The following is a 21,887-nucleotide window of genomic DNA, read 5'->3' as shown; positions in this document are numbered from 1 at the left end:
CAAGATTGTAACATATTCAGAGTGTAGCATAATATTTTCCATGATAAAGGACTGAAGACAAGGATTGATCACCATGTTTTCAAAGACATTTGTATCACTTGAATATATTTAATACAATTAGAACATGTAATACAATTGAATAGGGAAATAAGCAAGGATAAAAAAGGGGGAGTGCAATCCAGTTTTCAATTTCCTGTTGGAATTAGCACTCACGACAAATGATCGGTTTCTTTGGTGACAATGCTTCATATAATTCTTATGTGTTTTGTGATATTTTTTTTCACAAAACGTTTATACATTTATTTTCATGAATATAAAGTACTTGTTTTCAAAATTACCTTCAAGAATTGTTCTGCTCTTTTATTGTGCAGAATTTTTAAGCTAATGTGGGTAATTTTAGAAACATTTCATTAAATACAAAGTCATTTTCTTCTCCAGGAATTATTTATTTACACCCGGAGATGGTCTGTTGAGTGTCTCATTACATGTACATGTAGTACATTAGCCTAAGTACATGTGTGTAAAAACACCAATTATCTATGGATAACCCATTACATACATGTAAAAGGCCTCAGGCCTTTGTTAGTCTTGTATCATTTTTAATTTTAGTTTCTTGTGTATAATTTGGAGTTTAGTATGACGTCCATTATCACTGAACTAGTATACATATTTGTTTAGGGGCCATCTGAAGGACGCCTCCGGGTGCGGGAGTTTCTCGCTGCATTGAAGACCCATTGGTGGCCTTCGGCTGTTGTCTGCTCTATGGTCGGGTTGTTGTCTCTTTGACACATTCCCCATTTCCATTCTCAATTTTATGTACACAGTTATCAACATTTATCATAGTTGTACATGTAAACTTGACCTGACTTATACAAAATCCGTTTGATAACTTTTATCTACCTGTTTGATTTTATTCAGTCAATCTTAACTTTATTGTGTGCATATAAATAAAGACGATTTGTGACACAGCGAAAGGAATACATTGTTAGGTGCTAACTAAACATGATCCGTGGAGAAACGTTCTCTTAACTATAGAAAATAATTAAGAAAATAAGGAAATTACTAGAAATATTAAGTTTAAGTATGAAATATGATTAATAGCCAAGGTTTTTTTTTTCAATTTGTAAATAAATTAATATTTTATAGCAACCTGCATTACCTAGGTAAACTACAAAATAGAATAATCCAGGTAAATAACTTTAATTTACTGTCTTTCACCTTAAAAAATTAAACCTGTTTATAAAGGCAGGTTTGGAATACTATTTTGACTTTTAAGGTAAGGCATCTGTGTGAAAAATTAGAAGTTATAGCTATAATCATTAGTTACTATATTTCAAAAGCATAAAGCATCAACACTAACGCAATATGTATGTGACTATGAAATTCTTCTTGTGTATGTAGATACTATCAGTCTGACACACCCTTTGTTATTCGCTTTTCTCAAGAAACATTCATAAAGTCGTCTTCAAACTAAGGCCAGTAAATGAATAAGTAGTAACTGTACAAGATCAAAGCAGATGGGGCATTGTATTTTGTGATCTGATCATTCATTTTCCACATTTTCTACACTTTCCCCAGTCCTCATATTTTTTAGTTTTCCAAATATTTTACTATTTAAATTTGTTTTACTCAATTTTAGCCCATTTGTTTTAAACCCATTCTAATCCTTCCCTTTTCAACACAAATCTTCATCTCATCAGACAACAAAAAAATAAATGCTCCTTAAATTTTCTTAATTTTTGGGACCTATGAAACATTGTCCCCCTCCCCCTGACATGCCTGTTAAGCATAAATACATATATTATGTATCATAATTGATATTTTCAGACAAGAATAACTCGCTTTATTCATTTGTTGCTTTCTAAGAGTGGATCTGGTCTGATTTGTACATTTTGTTTTCGCATATGAAGTAGGCCGCACACATATATTTGTGACTTGATATATTTCAAATGTTTGTTAATGCATCAGTAATGTTGATAGTGTTCAGCCAGATATATTTAAAAAAAATCCAATCATGTCATGTCTCTTCCCAACTTTTGACTATATGGTATGCCTTAACTTACAAAAAAATGTGGGACAACCTTCCGTTGCACCTGAAATATTAATTTTTAAGGTGATATTTTTTAAATTATTTTCTGCCACGTTTGTATTTGTGTTGTCAAGGTCTTATATTTTTGTTTTTTTTATGAATATACATGTACATGTATATATTATTTCTAAAATTAAATTTGGCGACAACTTTTCATTTTATGATCTCTTAGTAATAATATCTCTTTGTATACAGATTTTGATATATTCGTTATTCTGTGATGCCTTTTTTTCAGATTTAAACAAGAGTAAGACATCGTTTTCCACCAGTAGGTCCGGAAACGTTGACCCTTCCAGAGAACCCGTGTTCACTCTTTTTTTGACAGGGCTTGACTTGTTCAATCTTTAATTTTCTCGGATGTGTATTCTGGACACTCGTAGTCTTGTCGTCTGTTTGTTTTTTTAGTCATGTTGTTGCATTTCTTTCTTCGACATATAGGTTTTTAATGTCCCCTTTTTCCATCAAATAAAATCACTAGAAGTAAAGCAGTTATGCTATTATAATGGTTTTTATACATTCAGATGTATACATTATTGGGCCCGCTGAAGCCCACCTCCGCTGTGTTGAAGACCAATTGGTGGCCTTGGGCTGTTTTCTGCTCTTTGGTCGCGTTGTTGTCTCTTTGACACATTCCCCGTTTCCATTCTCAATTCTATTCAGATGTATACATATTCATTTTCTAGCTGAATGCACAATTTCAATTAAGATATAAGAAACTGCCTATTTGCATACGTCTTGTTAACCTTAAAAACATATTGCGAATACAGAAATGAATAAGTCCCAGGTATAACCACAAAATTTCAAGTTTAAAAACTTCAAAGCTTCAAATTCACAAAAACATAAAATGTAAGAGAATGACAATGGTTGCCTAGTGTTTCGATCTAAAGGTCTTGCAATGTAATAATACCAAAGATCATGACCACATGAGGGTTAGTGCATGTACATATAGTGCTAATGACTGGCGAATGCGTTTTTCAAATTTAAACAAATCTGAAAGCATTTGAAAAAATACAAGAAGCTGTGAAAGTTGTTTAAGCCAGAGGTGTTTAGAACATTTCTTGTAATACTAGTAGTATGAATTGGGAACTATAGTACGTAACACCATTTATCCAAATATATCAAATAATCTGTTTACCAATTCCAGGAAGTGTCGATGCCCTGACCATATCATTTTATTACAGAGGCTGGTGTTTATTTTGGGGAACAACACTAAGGTTGTGAGTTCGAACCCCGTGTGTTGCAGGTGCGTTCGAATCCAATCTTAATTGACTACTGTTGTAAGTTTTCCTGCTGAAGGTCGGTGGTCCTCTCCGGGTATTCTGGCTTTCTTCATCAATAAAATCTGACCGCCTTGATATAGATAAAAGTGCTGATAGTGACGTTAAATACCCACAATCAATCAACCGGGGACCAACACTGAATATACTTAAATTTATACTTTCTCTGCTGTAATCAATCAAAAATATAAAATGAAAATGTGTATTAAAAACAATAATACTTGCAGTGCAGAAGATGAGTAAATCTGGTGTATACCTTGTGAGTGCTACAACTGTAGGCGAGGGCAAAACTAATGCCCCCAAATATACGTAAGTTGTTTTATATAGGCATTAGATAAACTTTTAAAAATGAAAGTTCGTTTTACACCAAAATCCAATCATGTCATGTATCTTCCCAACTTTTGACTACTAGTATATTGCATTCCTTAACTTACAAAAAAATGTGGAACAACCTTTCGTTGCACCTGAAATGTTAACTTTTAAGGTGATTTTTCTTAAATATTTTTTTGCCACGTTTGTATTTGTGCTGTCTAGGTCTTATACATACTTGTTTTTTGGTATTTTAGTTTTTAGATACCAATGGAATAGTCAAATAGTTTCAGTTAAACTTATGAACCAATAAACAGTACTTGACTTAAGTGTTTCACCTTCTGATCAGTTGGCTATTTGTATTGCTAATAAGTATTGTAATCTAGGGCTTCATGCAACAGACATGCAAGTGAACATTATTATGTATTACCACAAGGCTTTGAAAATCGAGCAAAAAAGCCATGCAATAAAATTCTACTGAAAACAAAGTGTGATAATTTTTCCTTAATAATTTTATACTAAATCATTGTAAACGATGTCTCGTGCTCACTCATATCTGATTAGTATGTTCATTTGTTTTATTTGTTTATATATCTACCTTTAGTTAACTATAAATGTGTAATTGTTACATCTATAACATAATTATACATGTATATATAGGAAAAGTTTTTCATATCTTAGAAACTGAAACATTTTGTTTTATCTAAATGCCTGTAACATACAAATCTTTTAGCAATCCTGATGACATCAATTTAAAAATGGCCTCGGAGCATCAAACAGGGAACACGCAGAACGGGACTCCCTTTCGAGGGATGGGAAAAGAAGAACTCCTGCGTCACTCATCGAAGCCATTATGGGTAAGACTACGAATGATATGTGTTGCCATAATTCTGATTGGATGGATAGCCTTGATAATTACCGTGGTGGCGCTGATCTTTGCTTATCCAAAATGTAAGGACAAAGATTCTAGATCATGGTGGCAGAATGACGTCATGTATCGAATACACGTCAGAAGTTTCTACGACAGCAATGATGATGGTATAGGCGATTTGAAAGGTAAATTGCTAAAACCTAGAGTACATGTCTTGCAAAAATAAACCAATATTTGGTTAAAAGTAGTCGAACTGAAATCAATTTGACACCCCTAACGACCAAATAATGTCCTATCATCAGCGAGTGAGATACTGAGAAAGATATTTTCATTTCCTACTATCGTGACATCGAAGGTTGATCAGATTCGCCAGCTTTTGCACCAGCCGGGAGTTAAACATTCCTCCATCCTGTACTGTAGTCTTCATAAATAAATTTTTCAAAACATCACAAACACAGACTCATTAAAATATAATATCGTACATAGAGTCTCGATGTTTCTGTCATACATAAAATAAAAACTAATGCAATACATAATGCAAAATTCTGATTAGGAACATGAACGAAAATTCAATAACTGCACAAAATTCTATGAGAACAAATAGCTATTAATTATTAACGGTAAACAATACGATTATATTGAAACCGTCACTGAATACCCTGGCCAAGTTATCAACAATCGGAAGTACTGAAAACAAGCCCAGACGGACACTGGCATTTTAATTCACATGTTGAATACTGCCAAGTGAAAGAAACTATACTTCTTTAATACCATGTGAAAAAAAAAGAAAATAGTGATTCCTGCTATCCAATGATAGCACTGCACAAGCAAATTACTGAAAATCAAGTCAGTATTGCGATATGAGGGTCTGGATGGGGTTTACAGAATAGAGAACTGTGGACAAAAAGTGCAGAATAAAGTAGAGAAATAAAGAATAGAGAATGATGGGTAGCTAAAATATAAAGAATAGAGAATGATGGGGTGCTAAAATATAAAGAATAGAGAATAATGGACCAAAAATATAAAGCATGACTAGAGGAAAATGGGTTAAAAAATTAAAGAATACAGAAATGCCCACATCTACACAGTCATATATGCACTTATTCCTCTTTTATGTATAACATGGACCAGATTCGCACTTGGCAATGGATAAGTCCGGCAAAAAAGAAAAGAAAACAAAATGAGTTAAGAATGCTCTGTATTTAATAAGATTGAGAATGGAAATGGGGAATGTGTCAAAGAGACAACAACCCGACCATAGAGCAGACAACAGCCGAAGGCCACCAATGGGTCTTCAATGCAGCGAGAAACTCCCGCACCCGGAGGCGTCCTTCAGCTGGCCCCTAAACAAATATGTATACTAGTTCAGTGATAATGGACTTCATACTAAACTCCAAATTATACACAAGAAACTAAAATTAAAAATGATACAAGACTAACAAAGGCAAGAGGCTTTGTTTAAAATATTACTGTCATTGATGACAATTTTCATAAGTAAAAATGACATTTATTTCAACATCAGCTTTCCATTTTTCAGGTGTTCAAGAAAAGCTCGACTACGTTAAAGACCTGGGAGTTGGCGCTATATCATTGAGTCCTGTTTACAAAATGGATGCAACAAAAGATGATTTAAGTGTTATAGACCATAAAAGGATTGATCCTGACTTCGGAACTTTACAAGATTTGAAAGATTTGATAAAGGCTGTACACGACAAAGGTATACTTAGTTTTGGATAATATATCTAACGATGTTAAGAGTCTCAAAGACGAAACAATTGAAACAATAATCAAACATAGTACCAGTGGAATTCGATTCCTTCTTTTATTCACATAAAATAGTGAAAAGCTAAGTTGGAAACTTATACAAAATATGTAACAAGTGAAAACATTATTCATCATTAGCTCTTTTTTTACACTCAAATCATACATATTAACATCTGTTTTTGGAGAAATAAAATTAGTTAATCTGTCGAAAACTGAAACATGGAAAGACATTAATTAAAAAGTATTACCTGAATAGTTATGAAGTAGCATACTCATCTCGAGAGAGGGCGATTTTTGATTCGATGCTCAGTCGGGTACAACCAGGAACTTAAAATTATATTCGGTGTGAGTACTGAGTTGGGAAGTTGATGTGTCTTGGTGTGGAATTTTTACATTATAAAGCAACAAACTGAAACAAACTCAAATAAACATTATCTATAGTCCTTAAATGCATGCAATGTTTGTCGTACTGATAGTAATGTTATATTTTCCTCTTGATATTTAGCAAACATCATTCATTAACTTGAAATGCCAAGGAATGGGACATATCCGGGACCAGTCTGAAACTCGTGTATTTCTTATTGTAATGTTTGTATTTATCCATAACATTCTTCATGAACATGAATTAGAAGCTAAAAAAGGCATTACTTATCCCCTTTAAAGCGGGTGGTATATGGTGATAGGGTGTTCTTCTGTTCGCAACTTTTGTGTCCACTACTTCTTTTGAACCGCCTGACAAATCTTTGTGAAACTTTCAAAACACAACATAAAAAACTTAAGACTGAGCAATACGAACCCTTTGCTTATTTTTATTTTAGTTTATTTAGATAAATGGATATATAAAATTAAGAATACAAAGTGCCGATTTCTACACGATATGGCGAAAATGTCAGTCACACTTATGGGTTATAGATAAACCCAAATGAACGTAAAGAAAACGAATGGAATATCTCTGAATGAGTAGAAATTTTATTTATTTTCTAACATGATTCTCCTCTGTTTTTAATACTTTTATATATTCCATATGATACTCATGGGAATCGTTATTGTAGGCATGCGCATCGTAATGGATTTCATACCAAACCATACAAGCGATAAGCATCAGTGGTTTTTGGACAGTCAGGCTCAAACCGACGTTCAGTACAAAAACTATTACGTATGGAGTAGTCAGATTACAAACTGGGTAAATATTGCATTATATATAACTGACTGGCCATTGAAAGTCGAATTTTCTATACCTGTAATCATGACATGTCATAAACTTGCCCATCAAGTAGTCTGTTGTTGTTGATATAGACGTTGAATTAAGAGACAGTCATTATACAGGGTGGGGCCAATTACTCAAATAGGTTATAATAACCCATTGGGGTGGGGGGGGGGGGGGGGTATTATAGCCCAAATTTAATATAAAACTACAGTGCAAAAAATCTTAATTTTTAAGTTAGCAAAAATATTAAAAAGTGCATTTGTTTAGATCAATAGTAACAACTTTTGTTTAGCGACTTTTCAAGAAAACGAATACGTTGCTAGATTGATCCGTCTGAATAAAAGAATTTTCCAAGGAATCAAACTCATAACAACCAGGTATTCAGAAAAGTTGCTAACCAAAAGTTGTTGCCTTTTTTATAACCATTGCACTTTGTAATGTTTCTCCATAAATCTAAAATTATTGTTTTGCACAGTTATTTTATATCCCATGTAGGTATACTATCTCAAAAAGGATATTTATATCCCAAACGAGATATTATATCCCAAACGGAATATTATATCCCAAAGGTGATATTATATCCCAAACGGAATATTATATCCAAAACGGGATATTACATCCCAAAGGGGATATTATATCCGAAAACGGAATATTATATCCAAAACAGGATATTACATCCCAAACGGGATATTATATCCCAAACGGAATATTTAAATCCTAAACGGGATATTTATATCCCAAACGGGATATTATAACCCACTTGGGTGATTGGTCAGTACATTTTTATGTAAGATTTCCTGTTATTTCGTTTATTTTTCAATAACCTTGTAGATAATGTTTACATGTGTTGTATAAATAACGGGGTACCAGCTGTCTGGTTTGTTTACATTCGTTAGAAAAGCAGTCCGGTTAAACTGGTAGATAAGCGCACGGAATGAATTTTTTTCCACATCAGATGGGGTTGTTAGCAATTTCAGCCTAAAAGCTTTAAATGGATTGTTACTTGGATGGAGAGTTGTCTCATTGGCACTCATACCACATCTTCCTATATCTATTGTAAGAAATGGTTGAAGTATCTATTTTATATTATTTATAGTTTGTCATAAATTCAAATAAAATTACAATATTTGTATTTACTGCAGAATTCTAAATATGGAAATTCTTCTTGGGAAATGGATTCTACCAGGAATGAGTATTACCTGCATCAATTTAAGACGGGCCAACCTGACTTAAACTTAAGAAGTACCATGGTTGTAAACGAGTTAAAGGTAATGACGTAACAGCTCTTCGAGAGTTATATTTTATCATCCCCTCTCACCATCACCCATCTATCCCACCAAAAAAAACCAATAAAAAACCCGAAAAAAAAGGAATGAAAGGGAAACAAAGCTACAAATTATGTGTTTTTCTTGCACATGACATATAACCTTCATTAAGGTCGCTCGAGATCGTCTGCTGTCAAGGATTATGAATCCACCAATTTGACTTATTGGCATTTTGGCTAATATATATTTCAGGAATGACTGCAAATTTTACAGTATTTAATCATTTTGAAATAAGAACATGTGACATGGTTGTCAATGAGATAACTATCCTTCCAAAATCAAATAACGACAAAAAGAATAGAACACAATTACTGCTGTGAATAGTTCGTCGTACATGCCTTCAGCCAGACCGGCACAGGTACCGAAAGTATAGTTGTAACGATTATCTGTGGTTGGGAAAATTAAACTGTTAATTAAAATTAAGGGTATTTTGGATATGGAAAGAAATTACTCCTTGAAAAAAACAACCTATATATACCCATACACGAGCTGTTGCAATGTTTTTTTAACGTGCAGAAAATGGCATTTTTGCTACAAAAGACATCGGATATAACGTTCCAGCCGGACATGGCTGCATATATATTTATTCATCCCACATAGTCCAACGTGCGGTTCTCTCAGGAGACTCGTACCAATCAGATGACGATACCCTGGGTACTCTCGTGGTTGATGAAAAGAAATGGTGTTAAACCTAACAGACAAATAACAAACCGTCTTCATATAATTCCTATGCAGAATAACATACAAATTTTACATGTCACTAATTCTTGTCTCATTCAAGTTTCACATGTCAACTTTAACAAATTGGATGTGCATTTAAACAAAGATATGGACATTACAAATGTGCTTTTTTTCATTGTGTGCATTATTGTCATTTTTTTTTTTTTATTTTTGTCAGGATATTATGAAATACTGGATGGTAACAGAAAACGTAGATGGATTGTATATACGAAACAGCGGGTACATATTCGAAGACTATGACATGCGCAACGAAACAGTTTCTAACACAGCAGGTGTAACTGAGGTACTTTGCATTCATGCAATTTATTTTAAGTTTCTTTAAACAAAAGTAGAAAGAGCAAATAAATAAACCTAGGTGAAACTAGTACAATAAATTAATTCTGAAACAGTTAGCAATACCAAGATAATAACAAAAACAAAAAAACAATCATCGCAGTTCATCGCCAATGTATTCCCAATTTACGGAACTTTCTCTTATTCTAATAAAACAAACAAATGTTCTGCTTCTCTCAGGCAGGATAGAATTTTGAAGTATAAATTAAATAAAATTCAAAAACTTAACTCTTCATTAGATAAGTTGTGACGATTCGGCAATGTCAAATCCTTAAGCAAGAATCTAATAGCATACAAACACCTGTAGTGTTGTCGATTGTTTGACTCTAATGCGATACTTTCTTTCGAAAAAGAGGCACAATATACCGAAGGAACAATAAAAAATCATAGGTCGAAGAAAATCCTACACCACCATCATGATGGCAAAAAAAAACGACATTAAAAAACAAACAACAGTCCACAAAACACTACAAATAAAACCAAAGACCGAGCAACACGAACCCCAACCCCCCCCCCCCCCCCCCCAAAAAAAAAAATAAGGGGTGATCTCAGGTGCTCCGGAAGGCTTAGATGATCGTGCTCCAAATGTGGTACCCTTCCTCTTGCTCATGGCAAGAACAGATTCGTTCGATATCACAATTGAGAAAAAGAGGACAGGATTGTGGCTGAGATAATTTGAGCATATGCGTGGTTATTAAGTAAAAAATGTTTTATTTTATGTAGGATTGCGGGATGGGGAGGATATTTCAGTTGTTTAAAATTCAAGATTTTTATTGTTTTCAAATCAATTCCATTTCTATAAACATTTTTTCTACCTTGATTTTATTTTCTCGCTGAACTGCAATACGACAGCTTTCAATTTCTTTCTACAATTATGCACACTTTTTTCACAAATTGCTACAACTATTTCACATGTAACTCAGTATAACTTATTGGTGTATTTACCTACAGGATAAATATGATTATTACAACCATGAGTATACATATGGTCTGGAAAGTAATAGATTCCTGATGTCAGTGTTCCGTGAGGCTGCGGATAATACATCTTCCAAGTATGTTAAAAAGAATAGAAAGATTTACATTTTGCACCGGTTTGAAATTTGAAGAGTCTTCGATTGCCTATGCAAATTAGATTGCCTTTAAGTCAATAGACCTTTTTTGTTTATTTTAGAGAATCCCTAGTAAGGACTTCCAGGGTATTATTTTAAAACTTGACAGGTACTGATGAGGGTCTCGATTGGGTTTACATAATGGAGAATAATGGGCCCAAAGAACCAAATAAAAGGCCAAAAATATAACGAATACAGAAAATAGGCTAAAAAATAAAGAATAGAGAATAAGGGGCAAACAAATAAGGAATAGAGAAAAAACTGCCTAAAAAATTAAAGAATACAGAAATGAAGGACTCCTCCCCCATTTAGACCCTCATTGATAGCACAAGAATAGAAGTACATTTTGTACTTACTATGCATGAAATGCTTTGAAATTTATAACGGCAAGGTTTACTTTCACAGTCTTAAAGAATTCAACTATTGTTTAATACATTTATCAATCACAGAGTATGCATGTTTATGGGAGACTAGAGTTTTTAAGCCTGAATACAATGAGATCAAGGGGTAGACACGAAAAAGGAGAAAAATGGCTATATGGACTTCTCACAGCCGAAAATTTAAACCTTCGCAACAGAGGGGCGTCATTTTAGCTGTACTGGATGTATGAATACGCAGTCACGTCCTGTTCGAATTGGGACGGTAATTACGATTATGCGTGAAGGGACGCTTTTTGTCACGTGTGTGGCCTATTGATAGGCAAAATATCTGTCCGTATATAAAATATCCTCTTTTTCCAGTGGTAATCTTAATTTCCCACACTTCATCCCGGTCGACCAACTTTGCACAACTAACTAATATGAATTCTCACAAAAATTTTTCTCCTGAATATGCATGAAATATTTGCCACTGGATGTTAAGTAAACAATAAACATTCGCTCAGATTTGTCAAAGTGGTTATTAACTGCCAAATTATATATGAAGGAAAGACCATTTAAAACACATGTAACACACGATGTATTTCTTTGCTAATGATAATGTGCAATGAATTGCTTTCTATCATAGATTTTTAATGGCTGACAGAAGAGGAACAACAACTGAAAAAATCCAATATTATGGTAGCTTCCCTGGCAGTGGTGTTCATGTATCTTTAAATCCAATAGGCATGGCACCTTGTAGTGGAAACTGTATAAAAGATTACGTGATGGAGTGGGTTAACAACTTCTCAAATAACAAATGGCCAAATTGGATGGTAATATATATATTATTATAGCTATTTTATAGATAGCTTTTGATTTTGCCATTTGATTAGGGACTTTCCTTTTTGAATTTTCCTCGGAGTTCAGTATTTTTGTGCTTTTTAATAGAATTTGTTTTTAGATATATACAACTTTGGTGACATTTTCAGATTTATGTTTTAAAAGAGAAAGCAATGGTGTATTTGTGACAAAGACCAATGAAAAACTGACCATTTAACAAAAGAATAAATACTCACACTATTAGAATAAAAACTGTAAGCAGAAAAGTCCCGTATTGTAAACAATTTGCATTGTCTTAGAATGTATATTTGAATTACACATACTATTTTGAGAAATTCTTACATATATCATATTTCTGTTTACAAGAAAGAATCGTTTTGATAAGAAAGTATGTATGTACATCAAACATACCAATACAAAGGTCGTTTGATTTTATTTGTTCTAAATCTTTAATGGTAGTTGTCGAAATTTTGAAAAAAAATATGCCATCCGCATTTGATTTTCCTTTATAAGGAAAATTTTATAATTATTTGAATTTTGTCCAGAAATTCAATAGAACTTAAATTGTAAAGTATGTTGAATTATGTATAGTATATTTTAATCAACAGACTGGTGGTGAAGATATGTCCAGATTTGCATCAAGATTTCCATCCAACTTTAGTAGGCCTTTCTATATGTTGTCGATGCTACTTCCGGGTACACCTATTGTATACTACGGAGACGAACTCGGAATGACTGACCTACAAGCAACAACAGAACATGTCACTACTGGGTTAATGCAATGGGAAAACTCTACTAATGCCGGATGGAATTGTACAAATGCTTGTTACAACGGTGTTAATAGCGACTTCTCAACTATAAATGCAGCTGTACGTTTCCAAAATTAACAACCCTTTAAAAAAATTAGGATTTACTGAATCATATTGCTTTGTTATTTTGAATACAAATACAGTCTCATACTGTCATGTGGAACTCACTGTATACGTAACCATAACAATAAAGATTTCACCAGTATTAATATAAATTAAAACCGAAGTTAACTGTCAAAACCAAATTACAGAATGCACATTTTCAAACCTCGAACAACACTTAAAATCAAAACAGCCAAAAAAAACCGGCGGTGGAATATCTGCTAAAGACGTCGTTGGTTGAAAAAAAAATGTACGAGATAAGCAACGTTACAATGTTCATATGCACTTCACCATGCAATTTTGAGTTTTGGCGAAGATTTAATGTTTTTATTTGGTCAAGATATTCAAATCGTGTTTGTATTAATAGAATTTCGGTAATTTGATAATCAGTGGGTAAATACATCTCTAGTTCTCAAAATTTTTTAAAGCAGATGAGGAAATAAAACCTTACCATGACAATAATTCTATCAACAATCCACCATTTTGTACGAATTTCAAGTACCTTTCGTTTAACCTATAAGTATTTTTGAATGTAACCGGGACCAATTTTAATGTGGAATCCTATGGGCCAGATGCGAAAAGGCATTTTTAATAACAAAAACGTTTTTGGAATTTAACTGATTGTTATATGTCTAGAAATGAACGAAGCAATGTCGCATTCAGAAAACAAAGGTCACTAAATGTCAGATTTCAATATTTTCTGATATCAGTTAAATCAATAGTATGCCATTGATAACTCTGAAAAATGTTATTCAGGAGAATAGTGAGAGAAGGGGGGGATACTTTTTCGTGGTCATATTTTGTCTATCGACGACATAAAAATCTCATTTGGTAACGAAAGAAATTATTTCCCTGTGTTCGTGTCACATGATCAATTCATTTGCCAGTGGATATTAAAGGGGATCTGGACAACAATTGTATGTATGCAAGTTGTCAATAATCTTTGAAACTTTTTTGTAATTATTTGTTGGATTTCGTGTATGTTTACAGAGAGGTAGCAATTATAATTTACAATGCATTAAAGTCATTTAACGTGAGAAAAAACACCTAGTTAATATCGTCATTCATATTATACGGTTACATTTCTTTCATTTAATGAGGTAAATATGTGGTTTTATTGACTTTTGAAAAACTGATATTCGCTGAGGCCAACGGCCGAATTCAATATCAGGTTTTTTTTTCAAAAGTCAATTCAACTACACATTTACCGAAACAAAAGACAATAATAGTTTTATTCCATATTCCGAGTGATAGAAAATGTATGTAAGGACAATTATTTACCAAAACCAATTGTACTCAAACATTCTATCATCATTAAACATGTGACGTTTAACGTAGTGAATATCAATTTTCTTCAGGTGATGGCTGTTTTATTCAAAATCTAATTCGTATAAAAAAAAACCTACTTACTTAAATTGATACCAAAATGACATAAACCTTTTTATTTAATTCAGGCACAAATGAATATGGCTGGTTCTCTTTATGAATTCATCAAAGGCTTGTCTTCCTTGAGAACAGAGGATGCCTTCCGCTATGGAGAGTATCATACAGCTGTCACTAGCAACAATATTTTCTCGTTCGTCCGAGAATTTGATGGAGTTACAGGGTATTGTATTTTTTGCTTTAGTTTAAATTTTCACTATATTTATTAAGCAGTATAGCTTGACAATTTATAATCCGATTGAATATTGAAGCGCGAACTTCACCTAAAATCTAATAAAAAAAAATAATTTTCCTCTTTCTCTTTAAAAATATTTTTTACTTCAAAGTTGGGGATCAGCATATTTTTTTTTTGTTTGGAATTTAACAACCACCATCCTCCTGGAGTTTCTATATGTGAACAGGTGCGTATATAATTGTATTGTTCAACGATCTGTACCGTTTTTTACTCGTAATGCATTAAGACTATGAAGGAAGCTCCACGTGGGAGATGCGTTACTACTAATGATGGAAGTAATGGCGTGCTAACATTAAAATAGCAAGAATAAACATGAAATGAAGTAATCTGTAAATTGAACCGTCGAAAGATGGATATTTAAAATCAGTTATCAAGATTTTCACGTCCAACTTCCGAAGCAAGGCCGTCGGCTCTCCAAATTTACCAGAAGGCCTGCCGAATTTATGAGCTTCGGTCCTGCCTGGAAGTTGGTCAACACCTATACAAGTAGCATAGTAGCAATGTTTTAGTATGAAGAGTAAACAGTTTGACCCGACCGTCCTCTTTCCCCACACACGTTTTCACTAAAAGGAAAACAAGAAATAGGGGTTTATTTGAAATGAACTTCAACACCTGTACAATTTAAAGTACAACCTTGTTTCATTGTGAGATTAATATGCAATACGCTTTAATTTCTTTTTAATTTCGTCTATAGATATTTGGTTGCAATCAACTTTGGAGATGATGCAGAAACTCATGACTACACATCCTCACATGGTACAATCCAATCAACTGCCACTGCTGTGATGACAACAGGAAGTGACGTAGGGTTCAGTGTTGATGACGATGTCGAAACAGAATCTCTAAGATTATCGCCACTTCAGGGAATCGTTGTTTCCTGGGATTTTAAAGCAAAAGAACTTTAAAACTAGTTACATATATACATGATATGTTGAAAAACGACTATTCTGAAAATACGAGGGGACATTAGTTTTAAATAACATACAAAGTACCATTAATAATACATACAATTCTACAGATCTGAAATATTCTAAGAGTATTAATATGATAAATATTTTAATTTTTCTCTCATTTATATTCACACTAGTAAATCAGTTTTTAACGTGATATGAACGTAGATAACTTATATTATCTAAACAGCCTCTTACAAGACTGAACAATAAATTAATAAGTCATTTTAGTCTTTCTGACAATTTTCAAACTTATCCGCAGCGGTAAATTTAGTAATGTTAGACTATTCGTTTGCTATATGTTCAGACTGTCCCAGTAGTTTCTTTTATTTATACAAAACAAAATCATACTGAAATGTCTGAAAAGCGAACGAAAAGTATCAGAAAATTTCTGAAAAATTACAATAACTTTTAACAAGACTTAACTTTTTAGGTTCACACTTTTCGCATGATGTGAAAATCAAAATTGTCATTTAAGATTTAAATTCATTTACTAGTGTCAAATAACAGAATGTCATATCTTTGATATTGTACGCTCTTTATACTTTTATACTTAACTATAATCAAGAGAGCAATAAATTATAAATTCTTCTAACGATGGTGATATTATTCATTTTTTCGTGACAATGAGATTGTTCAACAAAATATAAATGGATAATGATCAAAAAGCATATTCTTCAATATAAAAATCAGAAGATATAGTATGATTGCCAATGACACAACGCTCCAACAGAGACAAAATGACGTAGAAAATCTTAAAGTTTATTTCCATAATTCACTTTTAATCTTCCTCTTTGCTATTACACTATAACACAATATGGGATCTCTTGTAAAACTCATATTAATTATTTTAACTGCCCTAATGCTTAAAATTGAAAAAAATGGATTATGATGATGACTTAACAGAAACAAGTTTTATTTTCTGGTCTTTTTAGCTCACCTTACTCAGAAGTCTAAGTGAGCTTTTCTCATCACTTGGCGTCAGGGATGGGGTCGATTACTTTAAAATGTAATCGATTAAATTATAATTACTTTGCTATTTTAATGTAATCGATTTTTTGTGAAAATTTGTGTGTTTTTTAAAATCCTTTATTTATTCAGCTTATTAAGAATTAAGACAACTAGGAGCAGTGTAACAGGTGTTTGATAGCATAGACAAGTGTCCTTTTTTGTGTAAAAGATATCGAAATATTGTTTTTATAAAAAAATTAGCCAACTGCCCAAATAACAATAAAACCTGAATAAATAATGAAAAATCAATTAAGTAGTTTTATTGTCTCTGGAGATATAATTGACACAGCAATATGTTTTTACAGGTGTTACTACTTCAGTTTTTTTGACAAACAACTGGTGAGCTTGGGTATTAAAAATTAATTGTCTTAATTGCAATATTAATAAAGTTATAAGTAGTTTATATAAAACATGTATATATTTTTTTGAAAAATTACAATACTTGATATAGTTGGAAAGAACATTTATGGAAAACAAAGTCTACTAATTGTAAAAAAATAAAATTTGGTTCTAAAATCCATTATCAATTCAGTTGGACTCATTTATGTCGATCATCAAAGTCAAAATTGGAACTAAATTTTCTATGCTATTAAATTTCCATGTAGTTTAGTTCAAACTATTGTGTAAACTTAAATTTTAGTTAATATAAGATTTGTTCTATCAAAGGAACACAAAATGCTTTCAAAGCATATATTCTTGTATCACAAAAACTCAATCTCACAATGAAACATTTGGAAAGGTAAATTCCCTTAGTAACTTATTTCCAAAATAAATCACACATTTTCACTCTACATGCCCAACTTGGTTATACTAAACTTGTTCTATAGATGATATGATCAATCACATTGAACAACGATCCATCATAGTGAATACTAGTTTGATAATTTTTCATTCATGCTTCACATCTTCTTATTTTTATATTGTATATCAAAAACTATAATCATATACAAAATTTGTAATCAGTAAGTAATCATGAATGTAATCTTAAAGTAATCTAAAAGTAATCATGATTACACCTGTTTTTTTACATTGTAATCGATTACATTACAATTACTTGTAATAAGAAAAAGCATGATTACTGACTACATGGGATTTCATTGCAAAATGTAATCGATTACAGATGATTACGATTACTGATTACGAGTACCCCATGCCTGCTTGGCGTCCGTGGTCCGTCGTCGTCATCCGTCGTCGTCGTTAACTTTTACAAAAATCTTCTCCACTGAAACTACAGGTCCAAAATTAAACCAAACTTGTCCTAAATAATCCTTAGTGTATCTAGTTTAAAAAATGTATCCGATGACCCCGCCAAAATGCAGTTTTTGGCTTATATCTCTGAAAGAATTTACAGTTAATCTAACACGAGTAAAAATGTTTATCAGGTCAAGATCTATCTGGCTTGAAATTTTCAGACGAATTAGACAACCCGTTGTTGGGTTGCTGCCCCTGAATTGGTAATTTTAAGGAAATTTTGCAGTTTTTGGTTTTTGAATATTATAATAGATAGAGATAAACTGTAAACAGCAAGAATGTTCAGTAAAGTAAGATCTACAAACAAGTCATATCACCAAAATTGTCAATTGACCTCTTAAGGAGTTATTGCCCTTTAAAGTCAATTTTTCACTATTTTTCGCAAATTTTTGAATCTTTTACAAAAATCTTCTACTTTTAATCTACTTGGCAAAATGGGATTGAACTTAGCCACAATTATAATTAGAGTATTTTGATCGAAAAATGTATCTGATGACCCTGCCCTACAACCAACATGGTCGCCATGGGTAAAAATAGAATATAGGTGTTTACTACAGAAGTTTATAGGAAAAATGTAAAAAAACAATTTCAAATGGTGACAACTTGAAAACTAATTCAAATATGGATAAGGGGTCTTCAGTAACTATTGTAAGACTACAATGGGATGACTTCATTTTTTTCAGGGGTGTTGGGGGAGTGATAATAATTCCTCCTTGATATGTTCCATTTTTAGAATTATTCAGTGTTACTTTTTTCTAAAAACCATTCTTATATCTTTGCTTTCAGCATATTTGTTTTAAAAAATCCATTTAAAGGCATTTCCAGCATTATACTGGCCCTGGGTGAAATAAATTTTGCATTTTTTGTTTAATTATCTTGAATATCATTATAGATTGAGATATACTGTAAACAGCAAAAATATCAAGCAAAGAAAGATCTACAAATAAGTCAACATGACCAAAATTGGCAATTGACATCTTATTGGAGTTATTGTCCTTTAAATGTGACCTACCGAATTAGACTACCGGATTTGTTATAACATAAGCAACACGACGTCAGTTTGTTTTCGATCTATAAATTTGACTGTCCCTCTGGTATCTTTCTTCAATCTTTTAAAGTCATTTTCTGCAATTCATTGGTAATTTTTGTAAAACATTTCAAAAATCTTCTGCTTTTAATAAAACTACTGGGCCAAAATAAACCAAACTTGGCTACAATCATTATTAGGGTATCTATTATGATTTTAACCGTATTTTACATGATTTCCAAAACCACAGTAGATACAGGTGAGCGACACAGGCTCTTGAGAGCCTCTAGTTTCGATTTTGTTGGGTTTTTGTGTCAATAAAATATACTCGAGAAATCTGGATTGGCTTGATAGAATAGAGAATAATGGGCAAAAAGTAATGAACAAAGGGCAAAACAATAAAAAATAGTGACAAATTGGCAAAAAAAAAGAAAGAATAGAATAATGCGGTGCTAAAATATAAAGAATAGAGAATAATGGGCAAAATTAATAAAGAGTGATGAAATTTATTTCAAATTTTAAAGACTAAAGAAATGAAGGACCCCCCCCCCCCCCCCCCCCCCCAGCCAGTCTCTCATACCAGCATCTATTTTTATTCATAACGATATATTATTGAGTAGGATATAAAATGTGGATTAATAATAGATAATCTGTTTTATCAGAAATGTTGGTTCACAGGGAGGAGCGACGGGTATTCGTATTAAAGAGGAAATGTATGGCTTAATACAGGATATCTTAACCATTATATTCACTTCAAAGTAAAGGTATGCATCAATCATTTTTCGTCCACACTGCTATAATATTATGTCATTATCAAAAGTTTGTCGATGACTGAATAACTGTGTATGGTGATTTGGTTGTGTAAATGATATTTACAAAGGCATAAAATGCTTATTCTAAAATTCTATTTGTGAAAACCGACGATGTCAGATGAAGATGTGACCGATATCCTGCTTGTTTTATACTTGTTTTGAATTGTTACAAATATTGTCTGCAAAGCAGAACTGATATAAGATGCATGTAAAATAAGAAGATGCGGACCTTCAACAATGAGAAAAATCCATAACCGTATATCAATATAACAAAGACTTCGATATGACCAAATAAAAAATAATTCAACCGGGTATTCCAACGACCTGAGTTATGTATAAAACAATAAACGAAAAACAAACATGATAGACAGCCACCAATGAAAACCATTAAATTATAGGCTTTTCACTTGGGACAGGCACTTACAGAATGTGGTTGAGATAAACACGTTGGTTGTTGCAAATCATATCAGTTTTGTGATTTTTTGTTTTGTCGTAAATCAGGCCGTTGGTCTTTTTGTTTGAATTGTTTCTCTTTTTTTTTCATGTTGAGGTCTTTTATAGCTGACTATACTGTATGGGTTTTGCACATTGGACATACGGCGACTCATCAGTGCTTAAATCCACGTTATTTAGACTCTGATGGATAGTTGTCTCTTTATTTTATATTGCGAGCGTGCAGCAATCTCCCTGCTAACCCGGTACAGTGGTGTGACAAAAACTTAAGAACACACTCTAAAAATCGGTTTAAAAGGGCTTGACTAATAAGATCGACACATAGCTCACACAAATAAGTAGAAAAGCAATTTAATAATAACAACAAGAGAAATATCTCGAACAAACATTCATTTAAAGTGTTTATTGTTTGATAGGAGAGCATGGCTTTAATCGCTCCATTTTAATTTGAAGATTGTTTCTAGTACCTAGATTCTAAAAAACTTCATCAATATCAAATTCAAATTCAAAGTGTTTGTCATGACTTTAAATTATTATATCTTGATTAAAATTGAATATTGAAAGTATTTCATATCTTTAAGTAGCGTCATTTCAAACTCGCATTCTAGAAAGAAGAAAAATCTTCAATGAAAACTATATGAGTGTAAAATATAACTACCGCTCACGTTCTTTTCAATATCATTCTGGTGTATCTTGTGAGACTTTCATTTGTTGCTATATAAGCGGGAGGTTTGGCTAGCAAAAAAAAAACAGGTTCAATCCACTACATTCTAAATAACGAAATGCCTGTACCCAGTCAGGAATATGACAGTTGTTTTCCATTCGTTTGATGTGTTTGAGCTTTAGATTTTGCCAATTGTTAAGGGACTTTTCCTTGGAGTTCGGTATTTTTGTTGTTTTACTTTTTACTACTGATCAGCACTAAAAAATATCTGAAAAACAACTAATTATTTCAAACAAGACTCAACTTTTTAGGTTAAGACTTTTAAGATGATATTAAGATCAGAATGGCCGTTTAGGACTAAAATTCCTTTACTAGTGTCAAATTACAGATTGAATGTAATTTCTTTGATATTGTACACCCACTAAACTTTTATACTTTACTATAATCAAGAGAGCAATAAATTGTAAATGCACCATGCAATTACTATAAATTCTATTAAATATGGTGATATATGCAGTTAATTCATTACGGGACAATTATATTTTTCCATAAATATATAAATGAATTGTGATTTAAAGGCATATTCTTCAAGTTTATTTCCATAATTCACCTTTAGTCTCCCTCTTTGCTGTTACACTATAACGCAATGAGATCTAAGACTCCTATAAAACACTTATTAATTAAATTGACTGCCCTGTCCAAACAAACCCGATAATCCGTCTGCAATTGGGTTCGGAACTGCTTGCAATGCGTAAAATTAAAACATGTAGTTGGTTTATGCTGACGAATTAATGGAGACAAGTTATATTTCATTTTTGTTTTTCGGTTTTGTTGGGTTTCTGTTTAAATGACGTATACCCAGAATCTACTTTTATTCATAACAATATATAACTTAGTAGGATATAA

General features: G+C 32.5%; 1 protein-coding gene across 2 annotated transcripts; it reads left to right on the top strand.

Annotated features, from left to right (window-relative positions):
* The first annotated feature begins 1,168 nt into the window (after positions 1-1,168).
* Positions 1,169-16,358, top strand: LOC127729601 (neutral and basic amino acid transport protein rBAT-like). Of its 2 annotated transcripts, none has more exons than XM_052237429.1 (12): positions 1,169-1,276; positions 3,594-3,675; positions 4,409-4,731; positions 6,084-6,263; positions 7,363-7,493; positions 8,660-8,785; positions 9,741-9,866; positions 10,868-10,968; positions 12,031-12,217; positions 12,833-13,093; positions 14,590-14,741; positions 15,508-16,358. In XM_052237429.1, the coding sequence occupies exons 2-12, from the start codon at positions 3,602-3,604 to the stop codon at positions 15,716-15,718; spliced, it is 1,872 nt and encodes a 623-aa protein (XP_052093389.1). In that variant the 5' UTR covers positions 1,169-1,276; positions 3,594-3,601; the 3' UTR covers positions 15,719-16,358. The 2 variants fall into 2 exon arrangements, with proteins under 2 accessions (XP_052093389.1, XP_052093390.1); XM_052237430.1 differs by having other exon boundaries at positions 1,193-1,276; positions 3,599-3,675.
* The last annotated feature ends 5,529 nt before the right edge of the window (positions 16,359-21,887 follow it).

The sequence above is a fragment of the Mytilus californianus genome, unplaced genomic scaffold (genome assembly GCF_021869535.1).
Source record: "Mytilus californianus isolate M0D057914Y unplaced genomic scaffold, xbMytCali1.0.p SCAF_2, whole genome shotgun sequence".
NCBI classification, from domain to species: Eukaryota; Metazoa; Mollusca; class Bivalvia; order Mytilida; family Mytilidae; genus Mytilus; species Mytilus californianus.
This window is presented reverse-complemented; position numbering and strand designations above follow the sequence as displayed.

Excerpts from the sequence above, each read along its gene's own strand:
- LOC127729601 (XM_052237429.1), top strand. The coding sequence starts at position 3,602 with ATGAGTAAATCTGGTGTATACCTTGTGAGTGCTACAACTGTAGGCGAG. Across the intron at positions 9,867-10,867 it reads ACACAGCAGGTGTAACTGAG|GATAAATATGATTATTACAA; the intron begins GTACTTTGCATT and ends ATTTACCTACAG. Across the intron at positions 12,218-12,832 it reads ACAAATGGCCAAATTGGATG|ACTGGTGGTGAAGATATGTC; the intron begins GTAATATATATA and ends TTTAATCAACAG.